The sequence below is a fragment of the Thalassophryne amazonica genome, chromosome 1, assembly GCF_902500255.1.
Source record: "Thalassophryne amazonica chromosome 1, fThaAma1.1, whole genome shotgun sequence".
NCBI classification, from domain to species: Eukaryota; Metazoa; Chordata; class Actinopteri; order Batrachoidiformes; family Batrachoididae; genus Thalassophryne; species Thalassophryne amazonica.
The window spans coordinates 127893270-127918178 of record NC_047103.1 but is presented as its reverse complement, the minus strand read 5'-3'; the positions used below and the strand labels follow the sequence as shown (position 1 = coordinate 127918178).

At 44.1% G+C, this 24909-nt stretch overlaps 1 protein-coding gene across 1 annotated transcript in view; it reads right to left on the bottom strand.

Annotated features, from left to right (window-relative positions):
* The window catches only part of dmd (dystrophin), a 1392820-nt gene that overhangs the window by 367511 nt on the left and 1000400 nt on the right, over positions 1 to 24909 (bottom strand). Inside the window, exon 60 of the mRNA XM_034174291.1 lies at positions 7455 to 7644. Coding sequence (XP_034030182.1) covers positions 7455 to 7644 — 190 coding nt within the window. The remainder of the gene's footprint in view (positions 1 to 7454; positions 7645 to 24909) is intronic.

Here is a 24909-nt window from a genome sequence, read left to right as displayed (position 1 = left end):
TTTCCTCAGGCTTTCAAAGAGACAAGCATGTTCAACAGGTGCTGGCTTCATCCTTAAATAGGGGACACCTGATTCACACCTATTTCTTCCACAAAATTGACAAACTCACTGACTGAATGCGACACTACTATTATTGTGAACACCGCCTTTTCTACTTTTTTTTTCTAATAGCCCAGCTATTCAGTTGGGCTATTAGTTCAGTTGGGCATACTCTTAAGGCTACTTCATAGCCTTAAGAGTATGCATATCATGAATGCTTGGTCTTGTTGGATTTGTGAGAATCTACTGAATCTACTAGTACCTTGTTTCCCATGTAACAATAAGAAATATACTCAAAACCTGGATTAATCTTTTTAGTCACATAGCACTACTATTATTCTGAACACTACTGTAAAAGTAGAAGAAAATTGATTGGGCAATGCCTGTTTGCAGAGGTGAAAGTAAGCCAGAGTGCAGCAGATACAGTCCTCTCCAGCCGTTTAAAAGTTTAAAAGACAAAAAAACAATAAAATAAAAGATGACAGGTTGAATCTGCACCCCCGCTGAGGAAGAGGAGACTGTAGAGGGTGAAAACAATCTGCACTTTGGACTCCAAACGCGCACACGCTGACACACACACACACACACACGCTGACACACACACACACACGCTGACACACACACACACACACACACACACACGGATCGGCTCCTGCTGGAGTCCAGTGCACGATCTGAGTTAACACACACTTAGGGGAAAACCTCAGTACCAACAAAACTGCCGGCATGTCTGTTTTGTTTTATTTTATTAAAAATTTCATGGAGAAGCGTTTCGGATTTGAGAGCGCAACGAGCGCGGCATTTGGTTGCTTTGTAGTGGTTGGTGGTGGTGAAGCTTGAAATTTTTTTTTTTTTTTTTTTTTTTTTTTTTTTTACTTTTCCTTAAATTTGGCACAACTGTGTAGCTAAAAATCAATGTTCTGTTTCACAAGAGCATGTCTGTTGTGTTTAACAGAAAAGTGTGTGTGGATCTTCCAGGAAAAAGACTACATGGTCTTCAGAAAAAGAAGTGTAACTTTATTTACAGCTATATACATCCACTTGTTACTCACTCATCTCCTCACCAACACCAACTGCTCCGTCAGAGGTGGATCAGGCTTTTATAGGGGCTGAGGCCCCCTCCTGGTTTATCCAGACACCACACTGACCTTCTTTTCTGTTGCTCTTTCACTCTTCACTCATTTTGGATTTTACTCAGTACTTTACTTAAAATACATTTTATATGAGAAATTTACTTTTGATACTCAAGTACAGTAAATGTCAGAAACTTGAAGACTTTTACTCAAGTAACATTTTAAAGGAAACTTTAGCTTTTACCAAAATAATTTTTTGCTAAGATACTTGTACTTTCACTCAGGTATCACTTTGAGGTACTTTATGAAAGACTGTTCACACACATGCACTTAGTCTTGCTTCTACTGAACATGGTTCCCCTTCTCTTCAGAGCATATCTTCACCTCTCCAGGTTCATCTCAACCTGCTCTCTACTCTCACTACAGACCACAGTGTCACCAGCAAACATCATAGTTCATGGAGACTCATGTCTGATCTCATTTGTTAATCTGTCCATCACAATTGTGAACAAGAAAGGACTCAGAACCAATCCCTGATGTAATTCCACTTCCACCTTGAACAAGTCTTTGGGTCCAAAACTGTTTCTTCTGTACATAAGTGACATATGTTCAGTGTCCAAAACTTTAAAATTGATTATTTGCTGATGACACAACATTTATGGTATGCATTTGAGAGATATCACAACAGAAATGAATGAATTAAAAAGGTGGCTTGACCAAAAAAAATTTTTCTTTAAAATTAAATAAAAATTTTTTTATGTTATTTTGAAATCATAGTATAGATGCAGAGGTACAAATCAAAATAGAAAATGTTATTTATTTTCATACACTCTAAGTGTATGAAATTAAATTTCTGGGTGTGATATTGGACATCAAAAATAAGCTGGAAATCCCACATAAGTTACGTTCAGTCAAAGATGGCAAGGAGTGTGGCAGTTTTGGGGAAAGCACGACAGGTCCTAGAAAAAAAATCACTGCACATGATCTAGTGTTCGCTTATTTTGCCGTATCTAAATTACTGTGTGGGGGTCTTGGGTAAGATGACGATGATGTGAAGTGGCTAATATTGGCTGATGTAGCAGCTTCACAAAAATCTCTGTGAAACCCTGGTGAAGGTGCACTCTGGCTCCAATTTCCTGCCACCAATGCAGGGTGACATAGCTCAGCAGAGGGTGCTATTGTACAGGTGGAGCTTGATGTTGGTGATGGTCCACTGAATTACACAGGACGCAATTTGACTTCCATCATCAGAGGGCAGGTGCACTCCTCAGAGCAGTAGCCTAACATATTGTCAATTCAACATTTGAGATGTGATGTGGTGTTGAAGACATAGACACGACATAACTGCGACTGCGTCATTTGCTACTGGTGCGTCGTCAATACAGGTTCTGCATGTTCCTTCACATTTCTCAATATTTCTACATATCTCTTTATGCCCAAGGGATCCAGAGGAGGTGGTGCATCCAGTCAAGCCTCTGATGTTGGCCAACAGAGGGCAACAGAGCAGCAACGTGTACTAGCGGAGGTGGCGTAGCGGTAGCAGAGCTCAGCTATTACCAGAATATTAGTATGAACATCGAAGATTATAAGCATGTTGAAAATATTTCCTGGACCATGACAAACATCAGCGTTGTCCGACTGACATCAACTTAGCTCCTGCAGAGTGTGGCCAACCTTAGCACTGGTCAATGGTAAGCAACTTTTCACTGTTGTTTTGGCAAACAGCGTACTAAACATCAGTGTGTGAATGGGCCATAGCATCTATAAAAGCAACTTATACATACTACAAAAAAGGAGGATTAGGATGGTGCATACTGTGGGGTACAGGGAGCACACAAACACACTGTTTTTGAGGTCACATGCATTGAAATTTGGGGATATAGTTAAATTTAAAGCAGCACAGATTATGTATAAAGCCAAAAATAATTTACTTTTGGGCCATATTCAAAAAATGTTTTGTGACAGGGAGGGGTGTTATAATTAACTAAGGAGGGGCTCCGTAAGAAGCATTTCAAGGTCCTGGAGTGGCCTGGCCAGTCTCCAGACCTGAACTCAATAGAAAATCTTTGGAGGGAGCTAATAAAGTTAAACTTAAAATAGCACTGTGTTCACACAACGATAAAGAGTATGTGGAGCAGAAATACATTAAGAAATGTTGTGCATTATTATCACTTTACCGAGGCGTTGCTAGGGTGGTAGCGTAGATTTACGTCGACACTACCTAGCTATACTCGCCCACTGTGCGTAAACAAACGACGTCATAGCGCGTGACCCAAGAATTGTCTGCAAAGGAAAACATAAAAAGACGAGAAGTGTGTGTTGGTCCCAGTATGGATATTCCAGATGATTTTCTCATGGATAGTACGACATTGAACAGCAGCCATAGCAGCCAGCTTGATGAGGACACACTGCCGAATTTGGAGAAGAGAGCGCGTCAGCCGACACGACAAAAGTTAAAGTGAGCTAACTTTTTATGTACGTGTTACGTGTTGTGTATCTCAGCAAGTGATAATAATACAATAACATGCTGTGGTTGTGCGGTATGCATTTTCTGAGTCCCTCTGTCCATGCCATCGCCCGCAATGACAGATATTCACCCTCGTCTAACTCGGGCGAATATGTATCATTTTGGGCAACTGGGCATGAACGTTGGGCCTCTGAAAATGCATATCACCCTCCAAAATCATGTTATTGTATTATTGTTTCCAACAAATTAAGTCTCCACTCTATGGGTCTCTCTTCATCTCTATGTATGTATGTTCCGTCACCTGGGGCAAAGCAGCGGATAGCGCAATGCAAGTATCTTCTGTAGTTTCCACCCTATGCAGTTGTGGTTTTCATGTCCAGTGCCCATACGCATTATGTAAACAGCAAGTAGTACTGCAATTATTTCTGTGTCCACAGCCGGACTGGCCTTAAAATGAGGCAGGGCTCGACATAGCCATTTACCCGCTGGCCCGGCGCCGATTTGGCCAACTTTCGGGCCACTATTGGCCAGTGCAATTTATCAAATGATGGCCCACTCGGGCCACTACAAAAATACACAAAATTGTATTTATTTTACCATATTTTGTGGGGGCAAAGTCAAATTTTTTCACATCTCCGTGTCATCAAACTTCACCGAGTCCGCCATGTTTGTTTTGGTCTCGCACCATGCTCCATGCTCCCACAGAATCTTGTGCACATTGAAATGTATGTTGTCGATGCGTGGAGAGTGCATTTGGCCATTTCTGTCACCGATCTTCGGCAATGTTCATTAGCATCTTTAAATGCGTGGAAAGCTGCAGGAAACTAAGACAAACAAGACGCAAATCTAACAGAAACGCTTTGAAATTCGAATTGAAATATGTTTAAACTACAACCACCCAAACCCGGACAATAACAAGGAAAGAGTTTTGCTAAGGAATTGGCCAGAAGAGGAAGCTAGTGATGATGAGTTAAGGGAGCGAGACAGGCTATATGAAAGAAACAAGAGGAAGAGAGGTTTTGTCCCAACCTGGCCACAGAAATGGCCGTGGCTTGGTCATGACGAAGAGAAGAATGAGGTTTTCTGCCAAATCTGTCGTATGCTGACAAGTAAGTAAAGTATATGCTTGGTCCTGGTAGACCCTGGTTGTTTTGAAGCTAGTTTAAAAGTCTAACCAGCTTGCCTTTGTGGAAACCCCACGGTCACAACATTAGCAAAGGAGCCAAGCATATTTTTTTTAATTTTTAGATCTATAACTCCAATCCAGACAAGGCATACTTTTTACACTCAACAAAAATATAAACGCAACACTTTTGGTTTTGCTCCCATTTCGTATGAGATGAACTCAAAGATCTAAAACTTTTTCCACATACACAATATCACCATTTCCCTCAAATATTGTTCACAAACCAGTCCAAATGTGTGATAGTGAGCACTTCTCCTTGGCTGAGATAATCCATCCCACCTCACAGGTGTGCCATATCAAGATGCCGATTAGACACCATGATTAGTGCACAGGTGTGCCTTAGACTGTCCACAATAAAAGGCCACTCTGAAAGGTGCAGTTTTGTTTTATTGGGGGGGATACCAGTCAGTATCTGGTGTGACCACCATTTGCCTCATGCAGTGCAACACATTTCCTTCGCATAGAGTTGATCAGGTTGTCAATTGTGGCCTGTGGAATGTTGGTCCACTCCTCTTCAATGGCTGTGCGAAGTTGCTGGATATTGGCAGGAACTGGTACACGCTGTCGTATACGCCGGTCCAGAGCATCCCAAAACATGCTCAATGGGTGACATGTCCGGTGAGTATGCCGGCCATGCAAGAACTGGGACATTTTCAGCTTCCAAGAATTGTGTACAGATCCTTGCAACATGGGGCCGTGCATTATCCTGCAGCAACATGAGGTGATGTTCTTGGATGTATGGCACAACAATGGGCCTCAGGATCTCGTCACGGTATCTCTGTGCATTCAAAATGTCATCAATAAAATGCACCTGTGTTCTTCGTCCATAACAGACGCCTGCCCATACCATAACCCCACCGCCACCATGGGCCACTCGATCCACAACATTGACATCAGAAAACCGCTCACCCAAACGACGCCACACACGCTGTCTGCCATCTGCCCTGAACAGTGTGAACCGGGATTCATCTGTGAAGAGAACACCTCTCCAAAGTGCCAAACGCCAGCGAATGTGAACATTTGCCCACTCAAGTCGGTTATGACGATGAACTGGAGTCAGGTCGAGACCCCGATGAGGACGACGAGCATGCAGATGAGTTTCCCTGAGACGGTTTCTGACAGTTTGTGCAGAAATACTTTGGTTATGCAAACCGATTGTTCCAGCAGCTGTCCGAGTGGCTGGTCTCAGACGATCTTGGAGGTGAACATGCTGGATGTGGAGGTTCTGGGCTGGTGTGGTTACACGTGGTCTGCGGTTGTGAGGCTGGTTGGATGTACTGCCAAATTCTCTGAAACGCCTTTGGAGATGGCTTATGGTAGAGAAATGAACATTCGAATACATGAGCAACAGCTCTGGTTGACATTCCTGCTGTCAGCATGCCAATTGCACGCTCCCTCAAATCTTGCGACATCTGTGGCATTGTGCTGTGTGATAAAACTGCACCTTTCATAGTGGCCTTTTTATTGTGGGCAGTCTAAGGCACAACCTGTGCACTAATCATGGTGTCTAATCACCATCTTGATATGGCACACCTGTGAGATGGGATGGATTATCTCAGCAAAGGAGAAGTGCTCACTATCACAGATTTAGACTGTTTGTGAACAATATTTGAGGGAAATGGGATATTGTGTATGTGGAAAAAGTTTTAGATCTTTGAGTTCATCTCATACAAAATGGGAGCAAAACCAAAAGTGTTGCGTTTATATTTTTGTTGAGTGTAGTTTTGATGTGGACCTGCATCTGTAGTTTACATTTCTGACTGTGAGTTAGCCAACTCTGAGGGTTGCTTAAAAATGCCCTCTAAATTTTATGGGAGTCACTTTATTTTTTTACACTTGAGAATGCCCTCTGATAAATTCTATTTTTTTAACTTCATGGGCCATAGACTATTTTATGTTTTTTTTCTGGATTGGTTTATATTATATAGGCAGTTTTATTTGCAGGATTTCAAGGTGGAATATCATGAGCTCTCGCGCGCAAAACCAGGGGCCAGAGCTCCTACACTGTGGGCCACTAAATTCTAAATTCTACTGGCCCTGTGGGCCAGTGGGGTAAATTGGTTTATGTCAAGCCCTGTGAGGTCTGGTCAGGTCTCATTTTACACCATACATGAGTGTTCGCAATGCATGTACTCCCTGCTTACACACACACAAATGGAATAGAAAACTGGCATTAAACTAAATAGCAGTAAACAAAAAGACCAAACTTCACCTTCCTGCCTGTGGGAGCTGTATGCTGGCTCGCTTTGACAGGTTGGTGCAAACCTGTTAACTTGCTGGAAAATGACTCACCTTTAGTTTGCTCTCTAATTACTAGTGTGCTGTGTGTGTGGTGTGCTCTGTTTTAAAGTGGATAATAGACAACACTTTTTTCATGTTATGCCCAAAAAATGTCTGTGGCTATTTAAGAGTATGAATTAATCCTATTTGCAAACTGTGCCTGAGTTTGCATTCATATTTCACACTGCATAAATAGAAATGGGAAGTTGGACCTGCCCCACTTGTGCTGGTGAGCCATAGATCATCAAAATCGATCCTTATTCGTTGGTGCACTCTGTATACACAGTAGTTTGCAACAAAAAAAGCATTAAATAGGAACTAAGAACATCAATAACTGAAAGATGTTAGACGTCTAAATGGGATTGTGCCAGAAAAGGTGGAATCCTTTGCTTTAAAGTGTGACTGTTACCTTCCACTGTGCCAACAGGTTTTTGGCTGTGTCTGGCTGCTCCTGCACTCTTTCGTTGTTGGTTGCATCTATTAAAACATTACAGGTTGTCTCAGCCTCTGTCAGCCAGTTGAGGAATTTGTCCAGATCGAAGTGAAACTGCTGCAGCTGTTTTAGAGCCATTTCCAGTGCTGCCTCTCTATCCGAAACTCTGAAACAGTGACACAATACAAAAATACAATAAAATAGGCTAAGTTACATACACATAAAACTAAAAATTAAATAGGCTAAGTTACATACACACTCATGTATGTACATAGACAGTAGTTACACCCCAAATTAAATTTTACTTTCAAAATAAGTGAAGCTCTTTAGTGTCATATAGACATGACAAAATCATCACAAAGTGTTGGTGTGCACGGAATCCTAGCAGTGCTCTGTAGGTGGAAAAAGGTGGTTTTCATACCGTCCGTGACAATGCAGATCCGAACAGTGTGGCATCAAAGTAGCATGAAAGTTTTTAACAGTTTCACGATGAGTGTTAACATGAGTTACTTGGTGAAATTGTTTTTCAGTGTCCTCAAAACTGAAAATCAGAGTAGTTCACTGCACCCAGACAGGCTTTCTAAAATGAGGCGGTTCATGTGTTTGTTCTAATACTGTTGATAAAAAAAAGAAAAAAGAAAAAAAGTTGGGCATCACCAGTGCAGCATGATTATGAATGATTTGGCCAGGAAGTGTAATATAAATGAAGAACGGTAAATGTCCCAGAACAAATCCCTGTGGTACCATACTACAAAGGATTATATTTTTATGAAGACACAAAACAATCAGGTAGGTGTTTGTCACCAGGGCATGTGAGCAAAGTGGGAGCAAGCACGAATCAGGAGCAGAAGGGTTTTGGTTGGAGTGTGGAGTGGCATATTTGGAAAAAAAATTGAATTGTCACCTTATCTCGCGCTTTGTTTTACTCCACTTGCACATACTGGAGTGGTACTGGACCCGTTCACACTATGTGTCTGAAGCATGACTGACCCAGAATGCATACATATATTTTTAACCCTGAAAGTCACTGCAAGTGTCACATGTACGTCACGTCAGAAACGTGTGACACAAGCGGGAGTTGTGCATTTCAGCTGTGTTAGTGTCACATCACTGCGCAGTCTTTCAGCATCGTTTGTGTTTGATAATTTTTTTTCCACACTCTCTACCTTCTGTGATTGTTTTGTGAACATGAATTTTATGCCACGTTTACACATAATGACGACAAGTCACGAATGCCACGAAGTACACATTCTTGGCCGCTGATCACGAATGTGATGATTCGGGGCAGAGGCGTCAGGTGTCCTCAGGAACTGCTGCAACCTGTTACCACACGTTATGATTAATGGCACGTGTTGCTGGAGAATTATCATGAACCATTACGCACAGTCAAGAATAGTGTTCCGCGTTGTTGCGCGCTATTGCGCGTAACAGCGCATCGTTAAGTTCTGTCACGTTGTAAACGAGGTGAATTGTCTCCACACACACACCCATATTCATCCAACTGAATTCAGATCGCTCCAGTTTTTCAGAACAACTTTGTGACTGCATGCATAGTTGGGCTCTGTGTCATGGAGTGGTGCAGAGAGGAGGAGGAGGACAGAGCCAGATGTGTGGCTTCATGTGGGTCTCGTCTCACGCATTTTCCCAAACATCAGGCACATGCAGCAGGTGGAACACCTGCAGGAGCGCGCTGAAGAGCACTGAAATTAGTCTTTTAGCCGACTTGGTGTCAGCAATCAAACTGAATGTTGTGCAGCAGGGTTTAATTGTGCGCTTCTTCCTCCGCCGGACCGGAGTAGGTGCAGAGATGTCTGGCTGCACGTGAGTCTCCTCTCGCTCCTTTGGTTGCTCAGACTTGTTCTCCCACTCAGCGGTTGCAACAGCAGGTGGAAGACCTACAGAAGCGTCCTGAGGAGCTTCAGCAGGAACTGTGGAACGACACTTGGAGCCGAGTTTAATTGTGCGCACGTGACAGAAAGCTGATTCATCATGGCGCGCAGTGAAATGTAACGCCGCGTTACAAGTCATGTCAAAACTTGACAGTTTCCGTGTCACTTCGTAATAACGCGTGACAGTTTGGGCTCCAAGAACCATCGCAGGAACCACTACGAACGCTGTCACGTTCTATTAAGGATCAATACTCATCAAGACGGATCAATACGCTCAGTTGCAACCTCCACGACGTGAGACGAAATGAGGGTGGTGTGTGACATTCGTGGAAGATTTTTTGACAGGCAAAAACATGCTCCACGAATATCAAGAATATCACGCACCAACACATACTATTAAGAAACCTGTTCAGATGCGTTAAGTTACATTAAGAATGTCAGGAATGTGTCACGAATGACAGAAAAATGATATTCGTAACGCGTCTTGGTTATGTGTAAATGCACCTTTACAGGTTAGTTTGAACTTGTGTGTGTGTGTGTGTGTGTATATATATACAGCTGCGTTTTTTTGTTTGTTTGTTTGTTTTAACTGATTTATCTGATAGGACTGTTGCCTGACAGCACCTCTGTGAAAGCACACCTCACACTGAACGTGATCATTAATAAACCACTCTGGGATTCTTGATTAAATTATGATGATGTTGAAACTCAAAGTCACACTTCTAATTGGACTAAATTGTTTTTAGGTCAAGAGTTCTTATTATTTACTGACACCATATGCCACCAAAAAGCAGCAAACTATGACTCTATCACTTCCACTTTGTACTGACAAAATGCAGAAAGCTTTAAAAAAAAAAAAACTTCTTGAAGAATTTCAGGAGAAATTTAATACATAACTGAGTTCTAAACATAAACTTGCTTGTGTTCGCATCTTGTGTTCATGGTGTGTGAACGTTTGTGAGTACCGCTTGCTGATGTGCGTCCAGGTGGCCACCATATTATCGTTGACCTGTATGACCTTGTGCGTGTCATCACTGGCGTACAGCGTCAGCAGCTTGTCAGCCAGTGTGTTGGTTTCGTCCACCTGACCCTGCCACTGCCGCAGCTCCTTCGCAAAGTGCTGCAGCGAAAAGACACAAACAGAGCAAAAAAATAATGTGACCGACACTCACCATTTCAATCCTTTGAGTCATCCCCAGTATGATTAATTTTGAGCCGTCTGTCTCTGAATCTCAAATTCAGTGTGGAAAAATTACATCTTTGCAGATGTCATTTGAATTATGAGAACAGAAAAACAAGCAATTACGCAGCCCACCTTTAGTTCCGCGTTTTGTTTCTTCAGCGCATCCACTGTGTATGTAACCTCATGCCAGGACTCCAGCCGCTCACTGGCCCGTTTGATGAGATGATCCACTCGCTTCTTGCAGTCCAGCCAGTTGGTGGAGTCTTGTAGCATGTTGTGAAGCTGCTTTGTCCTGTCAGAGAGTCTGGTCTGAGAGTCCTCCCAGTGCAACTGAAGCCGATCCACTACATCGATAGAAATTAAACATAAACGATCAAACATGCTGGATCAATAATCCACAGTCCCACCTTCATGTGTGAAGGTGGTCTTTTGCATCCGATTACTTTTTCCGATTCATTTTTGTGAATGACTGCGCTTGTCACAACAACACAACTTTTCTGAAATTACTCAAAATTCTCCTGATTGGTCACAACGTTCTGCCACTATTAGAGCAGATTACCCACTATATCATGTCCCAAATGGGAATCCAATTATATTTTGAGCCACAGAGATAAAGAGGTGAAGAACAGGGTGCCCAGGAGATCTGCTTTAAGTGCTAACCAGTGACCTAAGGACCAAAGGAAAACTGGATGTCTTTGCCACTAGGTCTCTTCAGAGGATAACTTGCCTTGTGTGTGTCATGGTCCGGCCAGCTCTTTTGATTCTAGACTGTTTTCCTCTTACGTGGTCTGACCTTTTTGTGTATTTCATTTATGTCATGTATTAAAGTCATGCTTAGGTTATGTTTAGTCTTGTTTCATGTTCATGTCAGATTACTTTGCTCAGTTCATGATTAGTTCTGTTTCATTTATTTTCTGTGTTTCACTTGGTTGCCACGTATATAGTTTTGCTGTTTTACGAGGGCTGTCCGTAAAGTATAGGTCCTTTTTATTTTTTTCAAAAACTATATGGATTTCATTCATATGTTTTTACGTCAGACATGCTTGAACCCTCGTGCGCATGCGTGAGTTTTTCCATGCCTGTCGGTGACGTCATTCGCCTGTGAGCACTCCTTGTGGGAGGAGTCGTCCAGCCCCTCGTCGGAATTCCTTTGTCTGAGAAGTTGCTGGGAGACTGGCGCTTTGTTTGATCAAAATTTTTTCTAAACCTGTGAGACACATTGAAGTGGACATGGTTCGAAAAATTAAGCTGGTTTTCAGTGAAAATTTTAACAGCTGGTGAGAGATTTTGAGGTGATTCTGTCGCTTTAGGACTTTTCACAGTGCGAGACGTCGCGCAGCGCTCTCAGGCAGCGTCATCAGCCTGTTTCAAGCTTAAAACCTCCACATTTCAGGCTCTATTGATCCAGGACGTCGTGAGAGAACAGAGACGTTTCAGAAGAAGTCGGTTTCAGCATTTTATCCGGATATTCCACTGTTAAAGGAGATTTTTTTAATGAAAGACGTGCGGACGGGTCCGCGCGTCGGGACGCAGCCGATGCGGCGGCACAGGAAAAACACCTCCGTGTTGATAACCATTTGTTAAAATCCAGTTGGCTTTTGATGGCTTTCAGTGGAGTGAGTATATGAGAAATTGTTTATCAGCTGGAGATGTTCCAACTTGTCCTCAAGGCTTCCAACAGAGGTGTTTTTCCTGTGACGGAGCGTCGCGGCGGCTGCGAGCCGACGCTGCAATCCGCCCGCACGTCTTTCATTAAAAAAAATCTCCTTTAACAGTGCAATATCCGGATAAAATGCTGAAACCGACTTCTTCTGAAACTTCTCTGTTCTCTCACGACGTCCTGGATCAATAGAGCCTGAAATGTGGAGGTTTTAAGCTTGAAACAAGCTGATGACGCTGCCTGAGAGCGCTGAGCGACGTCTCGCACCGTGGGAAGTCCTTAAAGCGACAGAATCACCTCAAAATCTCTCACCAGCTGTTAAAATTTTCACTGAAAACCAGCTTACTTTTTCGAACCATGTCCACTTCGATGTGTCTCACAGGTTTAGAAAAAATTTTGATCAAACAAAGCGCCAGTCTCTCAGCAACTTCTCAGACAAAGGAATTCCGACGAGGGGCTGGACGACTCCTCCCACAAGGAGTGCTCACAGGCGAATGACGTCACCGATAGGCATGGAAAAACTCACGCATGCGCACGAGGGTTCAAGCATGTCTGATGTAAAAACATATGAATGAAATCCATATAGTTTTTGAAAAAAATAAAAAGGACCTATACTTTACGGACAGCCCTCGTAGTTATAGTTTGCCTTCACTCTTGGTCCCTTATGTTGCTTTAATTGTAGTGAATTCTGCTCATCACATTTACCGCATTATGCTTTAGTCATAGGTTTTATTATTTCTTATATTATTTGCTTATCTGATTTTGTTCCATTTGTTATTTATTGCATTTTCTGTTATCTTATTTATTGCATTATTTTGTAGTCACTGGGTTTGTTTAGTCTCTGTTTGCTTATAGGTTGTTTTGCCACTTGGTTATTTTTTATTTCTTCCTTCAGTCATGATTTGTTTCTATATTAGTTTTGTTCTTATTCTGATGATTCACTTTTCAGTTCATATGTTCATGCTTAGTTTGTTCCCAGTCATAGTTGTTTTGCATTCTGTCCTCAGTTTCTGATTTATCTTTGTTCTCAGTTTTTGCCCTTCTTATATAACTGCCCCTGCACCAGCCCTTGTGTCTTTGTCTCTTTCTGCGACTCTTTCTACTCTGTGTTTCATCCACCCCCGCTCTTGCTCCTACTGATGTGTCTTTGTCTATTATGTCACTCCACTCTGTGTTTTCCTTCCTTCACTATCTTGCACCGTGTTTAATCTTTGTCCACTAGCTACGCCCCTTTCTAGATTGCTCCCCACATGCACCTCGTTAACACCACCTGTTCCTCTTTCACACCGATTAGTCCACCAGGATTAAACCCTGACAGTCTGACATTCCCTTGCCAGATTGTTGTCTTTGTACACTTTCCAGCCCTGTTCCTCGCTCTGTTTTTTGCTTGCATGTATTTTGACTCTGCCTCATTTTTTGACCTTGATTTTGCCTTGCACTCTGATAGCCCATACACTGTGTTTTTTTTTACCTGTGTCTGTTTACTGTACCACGTCTCAGCCTCTCGCTTTTTTGCTACCTTTGCCTCGCTACTGCACCACCCATGTACTGAACCGTTGCCTGTTATTAAAACATTTTAACTTTATCAGTCTTGTGAGCTTGCATTTGTGTCCATCTGGTTTGTGCCATGCCTGATAAAGAGGAACAGTCAGCTATGACATTTTGACCATGTTGCATGTTTCTCTGGGTATGATCCAGCATGCAGGTGCCTCAGTGATGAGGACCCCAAAACTGCAAAGGCCAAGGAGTTTCTCACATTTCACCTGGCTGGGAGGGGGTGGGGGTGTTGGGTGCCGTCATGACTGTCAGCAATGTTCTTACTCATGCAGCAAGTCAAGTTTACATGTGTAGTTGCACGAAGCTTGGTTGAAAAGTTGCAGTTATTTCAGTAACAAGATACTTACATGAATCGCATGTCTGTCAGAATGTTCTCTATCAGGCCCTACGATAACCTGCCGTCCTGACCAGGGTGTACCCTGCCTCTCGCTCAATGACTGCTAGTACATGCTCCAGCTCCCCTTGACCCTTCTTTGGAATAAGTGGGTATAGAAAATAAATGAATGAATGTTCTCTGTCAGTGAGAGTTATTACTTTTCCACATAGTCACATTCCCTTTCCACACGTTTACACCAATGACAAGTCTTTGCATGATGTCTGTGAAGAAATCAGGTGTCTTCTCTCTGCAACATTCATGTAATGTTGTCCCTTCAGGCAGTCTTTCAGCTTGGGACAAAGGAAAAAAGACAGAGGGCGCAAGATCCAGATTGCATGGCAGGTGCGGGAAAATATCAAGAAATTTGATCCACTGCAATGTGCTCTGATCATGTCCACATCTACCGATCAGGTGCGTCCAGTTGGCCACACACATGTTCTGCCCGACACACGTGTCTTATATAGTGCGCCACAGCACAGACACCACGTCATGTGGAACAGAGCTCACATGCGTGACATGATGGTCAGATTGCCACTGCATGTCTTTGAGGTATGCGGTTGCATTGCCATGGATGCATTGGTGGGTGATGAGAGCAATCATAAAATAGATTCTGTATGGTGATGGGGAGCCAGTGAAGATTATGGAGTATAGGTGTTATGTGCTCCTATTTACATACTCTCATCAGAATTCTAGCTACACTGTTTCAAATGTATTGGAGCCTTTGAAGGCTTTTCCAGAGATCCCAAAGAGCAGGGAGTTACAGTAGTCAAGCCTAGAGGAGACAAAGGCATGGAAAGTTTTTCAGCATCAGTGATGACATCGTACTGCAGTGAGTGTAGTTTCAAGTTGTTGAAATGGTTCAGTTTTTGCTGCCCAATAGCACATTCATAAAAATGCCAAGCTCCCCCATAGCACCTGCAGAAAGATATCTCTGGAGTCGCCACTGCCTCCAGGTGGCTTACGGCATTGTGGATTGGTTTGTGTGGGTGTGTGTGTGTGTGTGTGTGTTAGAAGAATTAGCACTGTCAGTTAGATTGTGTCTGGGGTCCCCTGCTGGAGGTGTTGCCCCCGTGACCTGGACCTCAAAAAGCAGTGAACATGAGGTGAGTGAGTTAGCTTGTTCACATTGTCGTCCATCAGCAAAACAAACTCTGCCGTATTTAGCTTAACGCTGCCCCCGCTAGTGTGTGTGTGGGTGGGGTTTGCAGCATGCAGTGGTACAAAATGTATGGAACTAAATTGCATGCTTAATGGAATGAATAACCCATGTCATGTGACATACAAAGCACCAATTAAATGACAAGGATCCACTCAGCCATTATATAATAGCTGATATAACCACATGGGCAAGGGATATGAGAAACCTTGTCTAGCACTTTAAACTTTACTGTGCTGTAGTGCATGGCCTCGATTCACCCTAATTAAAAAAATACATTAATGCTGTCTCAACAAAAAGCTGAGTTTTGAACTTCAGACAAAGACTGTGTTTTCCCTCTCAGTTGAGAAATTCCTAAGTCATCTGGAGATCTTAAGATAAGCTTGGAGACATCCCCCATGGGCCAACTCTAGGATTCACAGCAAAACAAAACTGTAATTTAAAGTTCTTCAAAGGGGAGCCCTTGCCTTTTTATCAGTAAATTTTCGGTTACTATGAATTACATGACTTTATAATGGCTTCACGTCAGAATCTGAAATTGCCCAGGCCAGAAGAACCCACCTTTATGGCCTCATGCTAAGGCCAGAACCTCTCAAGACTGCAAAACTTCCCCATGACAAGACGTGGCCATAAATCTTTGAGTCTTCACAACCAGCTATTATACTTAGGTCTAAGCAAAGGAAAAGACCTTTTGTTTAAAATAAAAAGAACTGCATCAGTATTTCTTTTATTCATATCTAAAGACTTCTAATGCTGTTTGTATTGATAATCAAACGTAATGCTTTGCATATAATCATTCCATTTTATTGACATATGCTCCTTGTAACTGATATGTGTTTAAGGGTGATCTGCCTTATCAGTATTGTTGATGGTGAAATATTCTGGTTTATCCAAAGGATGTGTCTGACTATTAATGTGTATCCTTTTGAGTGTCTCAGAACAGCTAATATGTCAAAATAGTTAATGTGTTTAAATAATTGAATCATTTGTGTCAGCACTGTGACCACATGAAGTTTTCTGTAAAGTTATACACCCTAAATGGGTGGAGTTTGGTGACGTCAGTCCCCTTTAAAAAGATAGAACAGAGTCTTGCCGCTCTCTCTTCTCTGCCGGCACTGCTTCTTCTTATTCTTCTCTCTCTTCTTTGTTAAATGTTTAATTTTATTCTTGGGCCAAGGCCCCATTGCTAAGCTAAGCTAAGGCTACCACGTGGCATTCATTCTTTGTTCATTTTTGATAACTTTAACAAAGTTTTAACCTGACGCTTTAAGGTGCGTCAAGTCTTGTGAATTTTTAAGAGATCTTCCGAGCTGAACTTTTCAAATTAATAGTGAATTTACAGAAAAGCGGACTCTCCTTTTCTGTCAGCTATTTTGTTTTTTCAACGCTTTTAAAGTTTTACTTTTTCCTAAATTCACAAAGATTTTAATCGGGCTCCAACAAACTTTTTAAAAGCTACCAGAAACCATTTTCAATAAACGCCTCCCACCTCTGGGGTCCAGCAGCTGATGACGGAGCTGATCTCAAACCTGACTGCAAGCAGCCATCCTGGCAGTAAAACCAGCCGACCCAAGCCTTTGGGATCACACAGGGAGACCACTGAGTTAACCCCTGACCCAAGTGAACACGCTGCAGAACCTACATCAACGACGGATGGGCCGCCCGAACCATCTCCTCAACGGACCAGCTAAGTGACCCAGTTAAAGGTTCTAGAAAAAGGGTTAGTTGTCAATGGATACAAAGTGGTTCCTTTTAAACATATTCATATGTTTGTTTAATATTTTTCTTAATAATTGGCTTCAAATTTCATTAAATTCTAATCAGATTTAGTCACTTAAAGTCTTAAGCTTTATCTCTCTCTCTCTTTCAATGTCTCATGAATTAGTAAGAAAATTGTTTCCATGAATGAACTTATTTAATCACTGTCCACAAAATGCCAGTAAACTGTTCATTTCTATATAACTGTAGAGAAGCTTGAATCTTTGATTGGACTGGGTTGCTTCTATATAATTGTAAATAAATTGTAAATATTTCTGCTGTGGTTCATTTTGTTTTCAGAAGGAAACCCTTGGTTAATCGTATTGTGAATTCAGACTTTCAGATCAGAGACTGATTAATTGAGACTGATTAATTCAATTGAGACTGATTAATCAATTTGAGACTGATAAATTAATGAATGTTTAAATGAAAGTACCTATGCTATAAATAGGTGGTGCCCCGAATAATAATTAAATAATAAGTATTAACCTTAAATTGTTAATTATTTTGGTGACTCATCAGATGGGGCCTAACTCAATCTAATTCAATTTAGGAATTTAACTGCTCATTCACTACAATCTTATAATGTTGTGTCCTGTGTGAGGAGATTTAAATAATTGTTACATTTATTGGTGTCCTTTTGGTGCTTCCGTGTGAGGTCTGAATATCTGTAAATTTGCTAAATCGCTACGTGTTTTGGTGCCCGCGTGTGACGTTTATTCAATAATTTGCTACAGTGCAAAAAAGCCTTATCAATATGTTCCAGGAGCAGCGCTGTGTTTTTGGAGAGATCTGGGTTGGAATATCAGACTGTATTCCCGATCTTTTTTGGAAAAATGGACATGTGTGCTTTGGACCAAAGAAGAAAACAACCATCCAGACTGTTATTAGCAACAGTTCCAAAAGCCAGGGTCTGTCATGGAATAGGGCTGTGTCAATGTCCTTAGCAAAGGTAATTTACACTTCTGTAATGGCAGCATTAATCCAGAACAGGACACTGGCATTTTACAGTCAATACACTGCCTTTGAGATAACATCTTTTCCATGGATGTCCATGCATTTTTCAAAAGAAAAAATAAACCAAAGTTTTTGAAATGAAAAATATTAATGACAACCGTGTACTGTTGCACACCTTAAGATATGTTTGCAGGAAAAATGCAACAAAATAACACCTGAAACACGCATGCCATACTCAATGTCAAAACATTGTGTTGTGAGAAGGAATGGCAACATCATGCTCATTGCTTTGTGTCCCAACTCTTCTGGAATGTGTTGACGGCCTTAAAAATGCAGGATTGGGTGTACGAGGTCTATTAGATAATAAACCGACCCTTTATATTTTTTTTTTAACTATATGGATTTGAATGACGTGCGATTACACCAATCATGCTTGAACCCTCGTGCGCATGTGTGAGTTTTTTCTGCGTGTCGGTGACGTCATTTCCTGTGGGCAGGCCTTGAGTGAGATGTGGTCCCGCCCTCACGGCTGAATTCCTTTGTTTCACACGCTGCTCGAGACGGCGCGCGTTGCTTTATCAAAATTTTCTGGACCTGTGAGGAAGATCCGAGTGGACACTATTCGAGAAATTAAGCTGGTTTTCGGTGAAAAGTTTAACGGCTGATGAGAGATTATGGGGTTTTCTGTCGGTGTAAGGACTTCCCACAGAGCGGGACGTCGTGCAGCACTTCCAGGTGCCGTCGTCGGCCTGTTTTGACCTGAAAACATCCTAATTTAAGGCTTAATTCACCCAGGACGTCGTGAGAGAACAGAGAAGATTCAGAAGAGGCCGGCATGAGGACTTTATGCGGACATTCCACTGTTTAAGGACATTTTTTAATGAAAGATGTGCGTGCAAATTCGCCAAGTTGTTTCCGTGACGACTCGGCAAATCTGTGTGCGCCGCGACAGGAAAAACACCTCTGTGTTGAAAACCATTTGTAAAATTCAGGCGGCTTTTGATGGCTTTCAACAAGTGAGTAACTGAGAAATTGTTTAACAGCTGGGCATGTTCCAACTTGCCCGTTAAGGTTTCCAACGGAGGTGTTTTTCCTGTCGCGACCCCCCGCGGTCGGGTCCGGCCCGACATGCGACTCTGCCCGCACGTTCTTTCATTACAAAATGTCCGTTAACAATGGAATGTCCGAATAAACTCCTCATACCGACTTCTTCTGAAAGTTCTCTGTTCTCTGACAACTTACTGGGTCAACAGAGCCTGAAATGTGGAAGTTTTCAACTTGAAACGGCGAGACGCTGCCGCCTCGAAGCGCAGATCGCCGTCAGGCGCCGTGGGCCGTCCTTACGGCGACACTACCAGACCAAAATCTCTCATCAGCCATTAAAATTTTTTACCAAAAACCAGCTGAATTTATCGAATGGTTTCCACTCAGTTGTGCCTTACAGTTTTGAAAAAATTTTGATCAAACAAAGCAGCAGTCTCTGAGCCATTCCTAAACAATGAAAAAATCGACGAGATGGTGGGCGACTCCTCACTCAAAGACTGCCCACAGGCGAATGACGTAACCGACAGGCGTGAAAAAACTCTCGCATGCCCACGAGGGTTCAAGCATGTCTGATGTAATCACACGTGATTCAAATCCATATGGTTTTTGAAAAAAATAATAAGGTCGGATACTTTTCTAATAGACCTCGTATATTCACTACTTACAGACAGACCTATAGTTACTATTAAACCCTAATACGAAGTCATTCCTCTTGGTCACATGACCATTCACACTGGGTGGTCAAACTCAAAGTCATAACTGTATATCTCAACCAATTTGGAGCCAGTATGAATCATAAATGCTGGCAGGGTTGTGTAGGTGTTCTGCTGTATCTGTTAGCTGTTTGAACTGAGCTGTTTGAGTTCTTTGAATTAACAGTCTTTTTCAAGACTTTTTTACTTTTTTTTACTTTTTCACCATGCTCCAACGCCTAAAGAAGACCTCTAACGGTCGAAGCATCGTGACGGAGCTCTTTTATCAGCTAACCTTCATCAGCGTTGGCAAGCTAACTAGCTTGCTAACGCTTTCGTTTTTATTTTTATTTTATTTTTTAGCACTGTTGTCGTGCTGCTCCACAGCCTGCCTAGTGGATTTTTATTTTATTTAGCACTGTTGTCGTGCGTTACCTGTGCTGCTCCACAGCCTGTCCAGTGGATTTTTATTTTATTTTTTGGCGCTGTTGTCGTGCGTTACCTGTGCTGCTCCACAGCCTGTCCAGTGGATATTTATATTTTTTTTTAGCACTGTTGTCGTGTGTTACCTGTGCTGCTCCACAGCCTGTCCAGTGGATTTTTTTTTTTTTTTTACCACTGTTGTTGTGTGTTACCTGTGCTGCTCCACAGCCTGTCCAGTGGATTTTTATTTTATTTTTTACCACTGTTGTCGTGTGTTACCTGTGCTGCTCCACAGCCTGTCCAGTGGATTTTTATTTTATTTTTACCACTGTTGTCGTGTGTTACCTGTGCTGCTCCACAGCCTGTTCAGTGGATTTTTATTTTATTTTGGCGCTGTTGTCGTGCGTTACCTGTGCTGCTCCACAGCCTGTTCAGTGGATTTTTTTTTTTTTTTAGCACTGTTGTCATGTGTTACCTGTGCTGCTCCACAGCCTGTTCAGTGGATTTTTATTTTATTTTTTACCACTGTTGTCGTGTGTTACCTGTGCTGCTCCACAGCCTGTTCAGTGGATTTTTGTTTTGTTTTTACCACTGTTGTCGTGTGTTACCTGTGCTGCTCCACAGCCTGTCCAGTGGATTTTTATTTTATTATAAATACTTCGTTACTGTATTTAAGTAGAGTTTTGACGTATCTTACTTCACTTTCGTTTTTACATTTCTGGCAACTTTCACTTTTACCCACTCACTGCATGAATGGGCTATTAGTAAAAAAAAGTAAAAGTGGTTATGTGGGCCACCCGAAGAGGAGGTACTGCTGGCCAACGCCAGAGGGCCCCTGCCTGTAGTCGGGTTTCAGCACCAGAGGGCGCAGTCACCACCCAGGAGCCAGGACTAAGCTGTCAGTAATCATCATCACTGCACCATAAAACTTGGGGGAGACACCACATCTCTGCCGAGATATCATTTACCACTCAGGTAATTCTCTCCGCCGTTGTGTTTGTGCCGAACGCACATACCTTGTTTGTTTGAACTTTTGCAGGAGTACCTGGAACTCTACTTACAACTGGAGCTGGGTTTGGACGGTGGGGGAGTGACGATCTTCACTCCTCATTCCACTTACGTTAGTAGTAGTTCAGGCTCTGCTGTTAACTGGTTCCAGAGTTGGAGGTGGAGGTGTTCCCTCCAAGTGGATAAACTTGTGATTGCTGACTGCTTACTAGTGTCCACACACCCCCATCAACCTGTTTTTGTTCCTGCCAGCAGTACCGTATCTGACAGCTGAATAGAGGCCACCTGGGGACTCGGGACTTGGTGACCTGTTGTGCACATTTGCCACAATAATTGTATTTATTGGACTATCTATTGACCGTTCATTTGCGCCCCCTGTTGTGGGTCCGTGTCATTACACTTCCCAAAGGATATCTCGCCAACGTCATGGATCCCGAGGGCGCAACCACCAGTTGAACAGCCATGGAAGAGCAGGTGCACAGGCGTCTGCAGAGGCGTGATTGGTGAGTTTGCAGCAAATCCTCACCGCCTTTACTGCTCGATTGGATCTAATGACCGAGCAGAACGTCCCCCTCAATCGTAGAATGGAGGCTCTCACCGCGCAGGTGGAAGCGCACGCTCAGGCGCTGCTGCAGCTCCTCCTCCTGCTGACCCGGTGTTGAATATAGACATTCCACTGGTCATTCAACGACCCCACCCCCTTCCCCTGAAGTCATAAGTCCCCCAGAGTCGTACAGGGGTTGTGTGGAGACGTGCGCGGACTTTTAATGCAGTGTTCGTCGCTCGTCATTTCACAGTGTCCCGTGATGTACGAGTCGGACGCCAGCAGGTGGCTTATGTAATTAATTTGCTTCGAGGCGAGGCACGCGCCTGGGCTATGGCGCTCTGGGAGCAGAATTCACGGCTCCTTACCTCTTATACTGGGTTTGTGAGGGAGTTCAGAACAGTCTTTGATCACCCAAACAGAGGCGAGACGCTGTCTACTACGACGCTGCTGTCAATGAGACAGGGCGTCGGAGTGCAGCTGAGTATGCGTTCGACTTCCGCATAGCGCTGCGAGGTCCGCTGGAATACCGCTGCACTCCGCGCCGCCTTCGTAAATGGACTGTCGTCAGTCCTGAAGGAGCATCTGGTGGCTAAGGATGAGCCGCATGGATTTAGATGGGCTTATAGATCTGGTTATACGTTAGACAACCGATTGGAAGAACGTCGACGGGAGCGAGACGAAGGACATGGCCGGGCACGCACCGCCCCTCTCCCTTCCCGTTCCGAAGCAGCCCCACCTTCCCCTGCTCCAGAGCCCAGTGCTCCGTGTGACACACTCCCCCTGCTGATGAAGCTATGGACACGAGCCGGGCCAAAATAAAATTAGAAAACAGACAGAGGAGGCTGGCCCGCGGAGAGTGCTTTTTCTGCGACACCAACGCTCACCCTTAGAAACTGGGCTAAGGGTGGGCCATAACCACACCGGGTACTGCACGAAAATCCACACGGATCCCAGTTGTGATCCTCTGTGGGGATTTAACCCTTCAAGCCCCAGCACTGATTGACACGGGTCGGAAGGGAATCTGCTTGATAGCAGATGGGCTACAGAAGTAGGGCTCCCTCTAGTGGCTCTTCCTTCACCAGTGAGGGTACGGGCACTAGATGGCACCCTTCTTCCATTAATCACACACCAGACACAGCCCTTAACACTGATTGTGTCTGGGAATCACAGGGAGGAGATTGTGTTTTTTGTGACACCTTCTGTCTCCAGAGTAATTTTGGGCTATCCATGGATTAGTAAACACAATCCCCGGATTGATTGGCCGTCTGGTTGTGGCTCAATGGCGAAACCTGCCACCGTGAGTGTTTACGATCCTCGGTTCCACCCGGTGTGACTGCTAAAGGGAGGTTCGAGTCCCCTCCAATCTCACGACGGTGCCTGTTGAGTACCATGATCTGCTGACAGTTTTTAGCAAAGATCTGGCACTCACTCAACCCCGCATCGACCGTACGATTGTGCCATTGATTTAATCCTGGGTGCTGAGTATCCGTCCAGTAAACTGTACAACCTCTCACGCCCCGAGCGAGAATCAATGGAGACCTACATCCGGGACTCTTTAGCTGCCGGTTGATCCGGAACTCCACCTCCCCGATGGTGCAGGTTTCTTTTTTGTGTGGCAAGAAGACGGCGGACTCCGTCCATGCATTGATTACAGAGGCTGAACGAGATCACGGTTCGCAACCGATACCCGTTGCCCCTGTTGGATTCAGTGTTCACGCCCCTGCATGGAGCCAAAATATTCACTAAATTGGATCTTAGGAATGCGTATCAACTCGTTCTGATCCGGAAGGGGACGAATGGAAGATGGCATTTAACACCCCCTTAGGTCACTTTGAGTACCTGGTCATGCCGTTCAGCCTCACTAATGCCCCCACGACGTTCCAAGCATTACTAAGACTCTTGCGGGAATTCCTGCATCGGTTCGTCTTCGTATACCTAGACGTATCCTCATCTTCTCCCCGGATCCTGAGACCCTATTAGGCATATACATCAGGTCCTGCAGCGGTTGTTGGAGAACCGGCTTTTGTGAAAGGCGAGAATGCGAGTTCCACCGTACTTCTTTGTCCTTCCTGGGGTTCATAATCTCCTCCAACTCCGTCGCCCCTGATCTGGCCAAGGTAGCGGCGGTGAGAGATTGGCCCCAACCGGCAAGCCGTAGGAAGCTGCAACAGTTCCTCGGCTTCGCTAATTTCTATCGGAGGCTTATCAAGGGCTATAGTCAGGTTTGTTGGTCCCCTTACAGCCCTGACCTCCCCAAAGTTCCCTTCACCTGGTCGGATCAGTGCGAAGCCGCGTTTAGGGAGTTGAAACGCCGGTTCTCTACTGCGCCAGTTCTGGTGCAGCCTGATCCTAGCCGCCAGTTTGTTGTGGAAGTAGATGCCTCTGACTCAGGGATAGGAGCTGTGCTTCCCAGAGTGGGGAGTCCGATAAGGTACTCCCCCCTGTGCCTATTTCTCCCGCAGGTTGACCCCCAGAAGCAGAATTATGACGTCCAATCGGGAGCTCCTGGCGGTGAAGGAGGCCCTGGAGGAGTGGAGACACTTGTTGGAGGGAGCTGGTGGTTCCAGTCACGGTCTTCACCGACCATCGGAACCTGGAGTATATCCGGACCGCTAAGCGTCTGAACCCCAGGCAAGCCTGTTGGTCTCTTTTTTTTGGCCGTTTTGACTTTAGGATCACCTATCGCCCCGGGACTAAGAACCAGCGGTCGGATGCACTGTCCTGGGTGCATGAAGAGGAAGTCAGAGTGGAGCTGTCGGATCCACCAGAAAACATCATCCCGGAGTCCACTATCGTCGCCACACTGACATGGGACGTGGAGAACATCGTCAGGGAGGCCCTGACGCGTCACCCGGACCCCGGCGATGGACCTCCTAACCGTTTGTACGTCCCACCAGACGCTCAGACTGCAGTTTTGGACTTCTGCCATGGTTCCAGGCTCGCCTGCCATCCAGGGTGTGGAGGACCGTGGCAGTTGTCCGGCAGCGGTTCTGGTGGGCGTCTTTGGAAGCCGATGTCCGGGAGTATGTCCGGGCCTGTACCACCTGTGCCAGGGGCAAGGCAGTCCACCTCATCGCCCCTGGTCCCATATCGGCCTGGACTTCGTCATGGGTCTCCCTGCGTCCCAGGGTATGACAACCATCCTGATAGTGGACGGTTCTCCAAGGCGGCCCACTTCGTG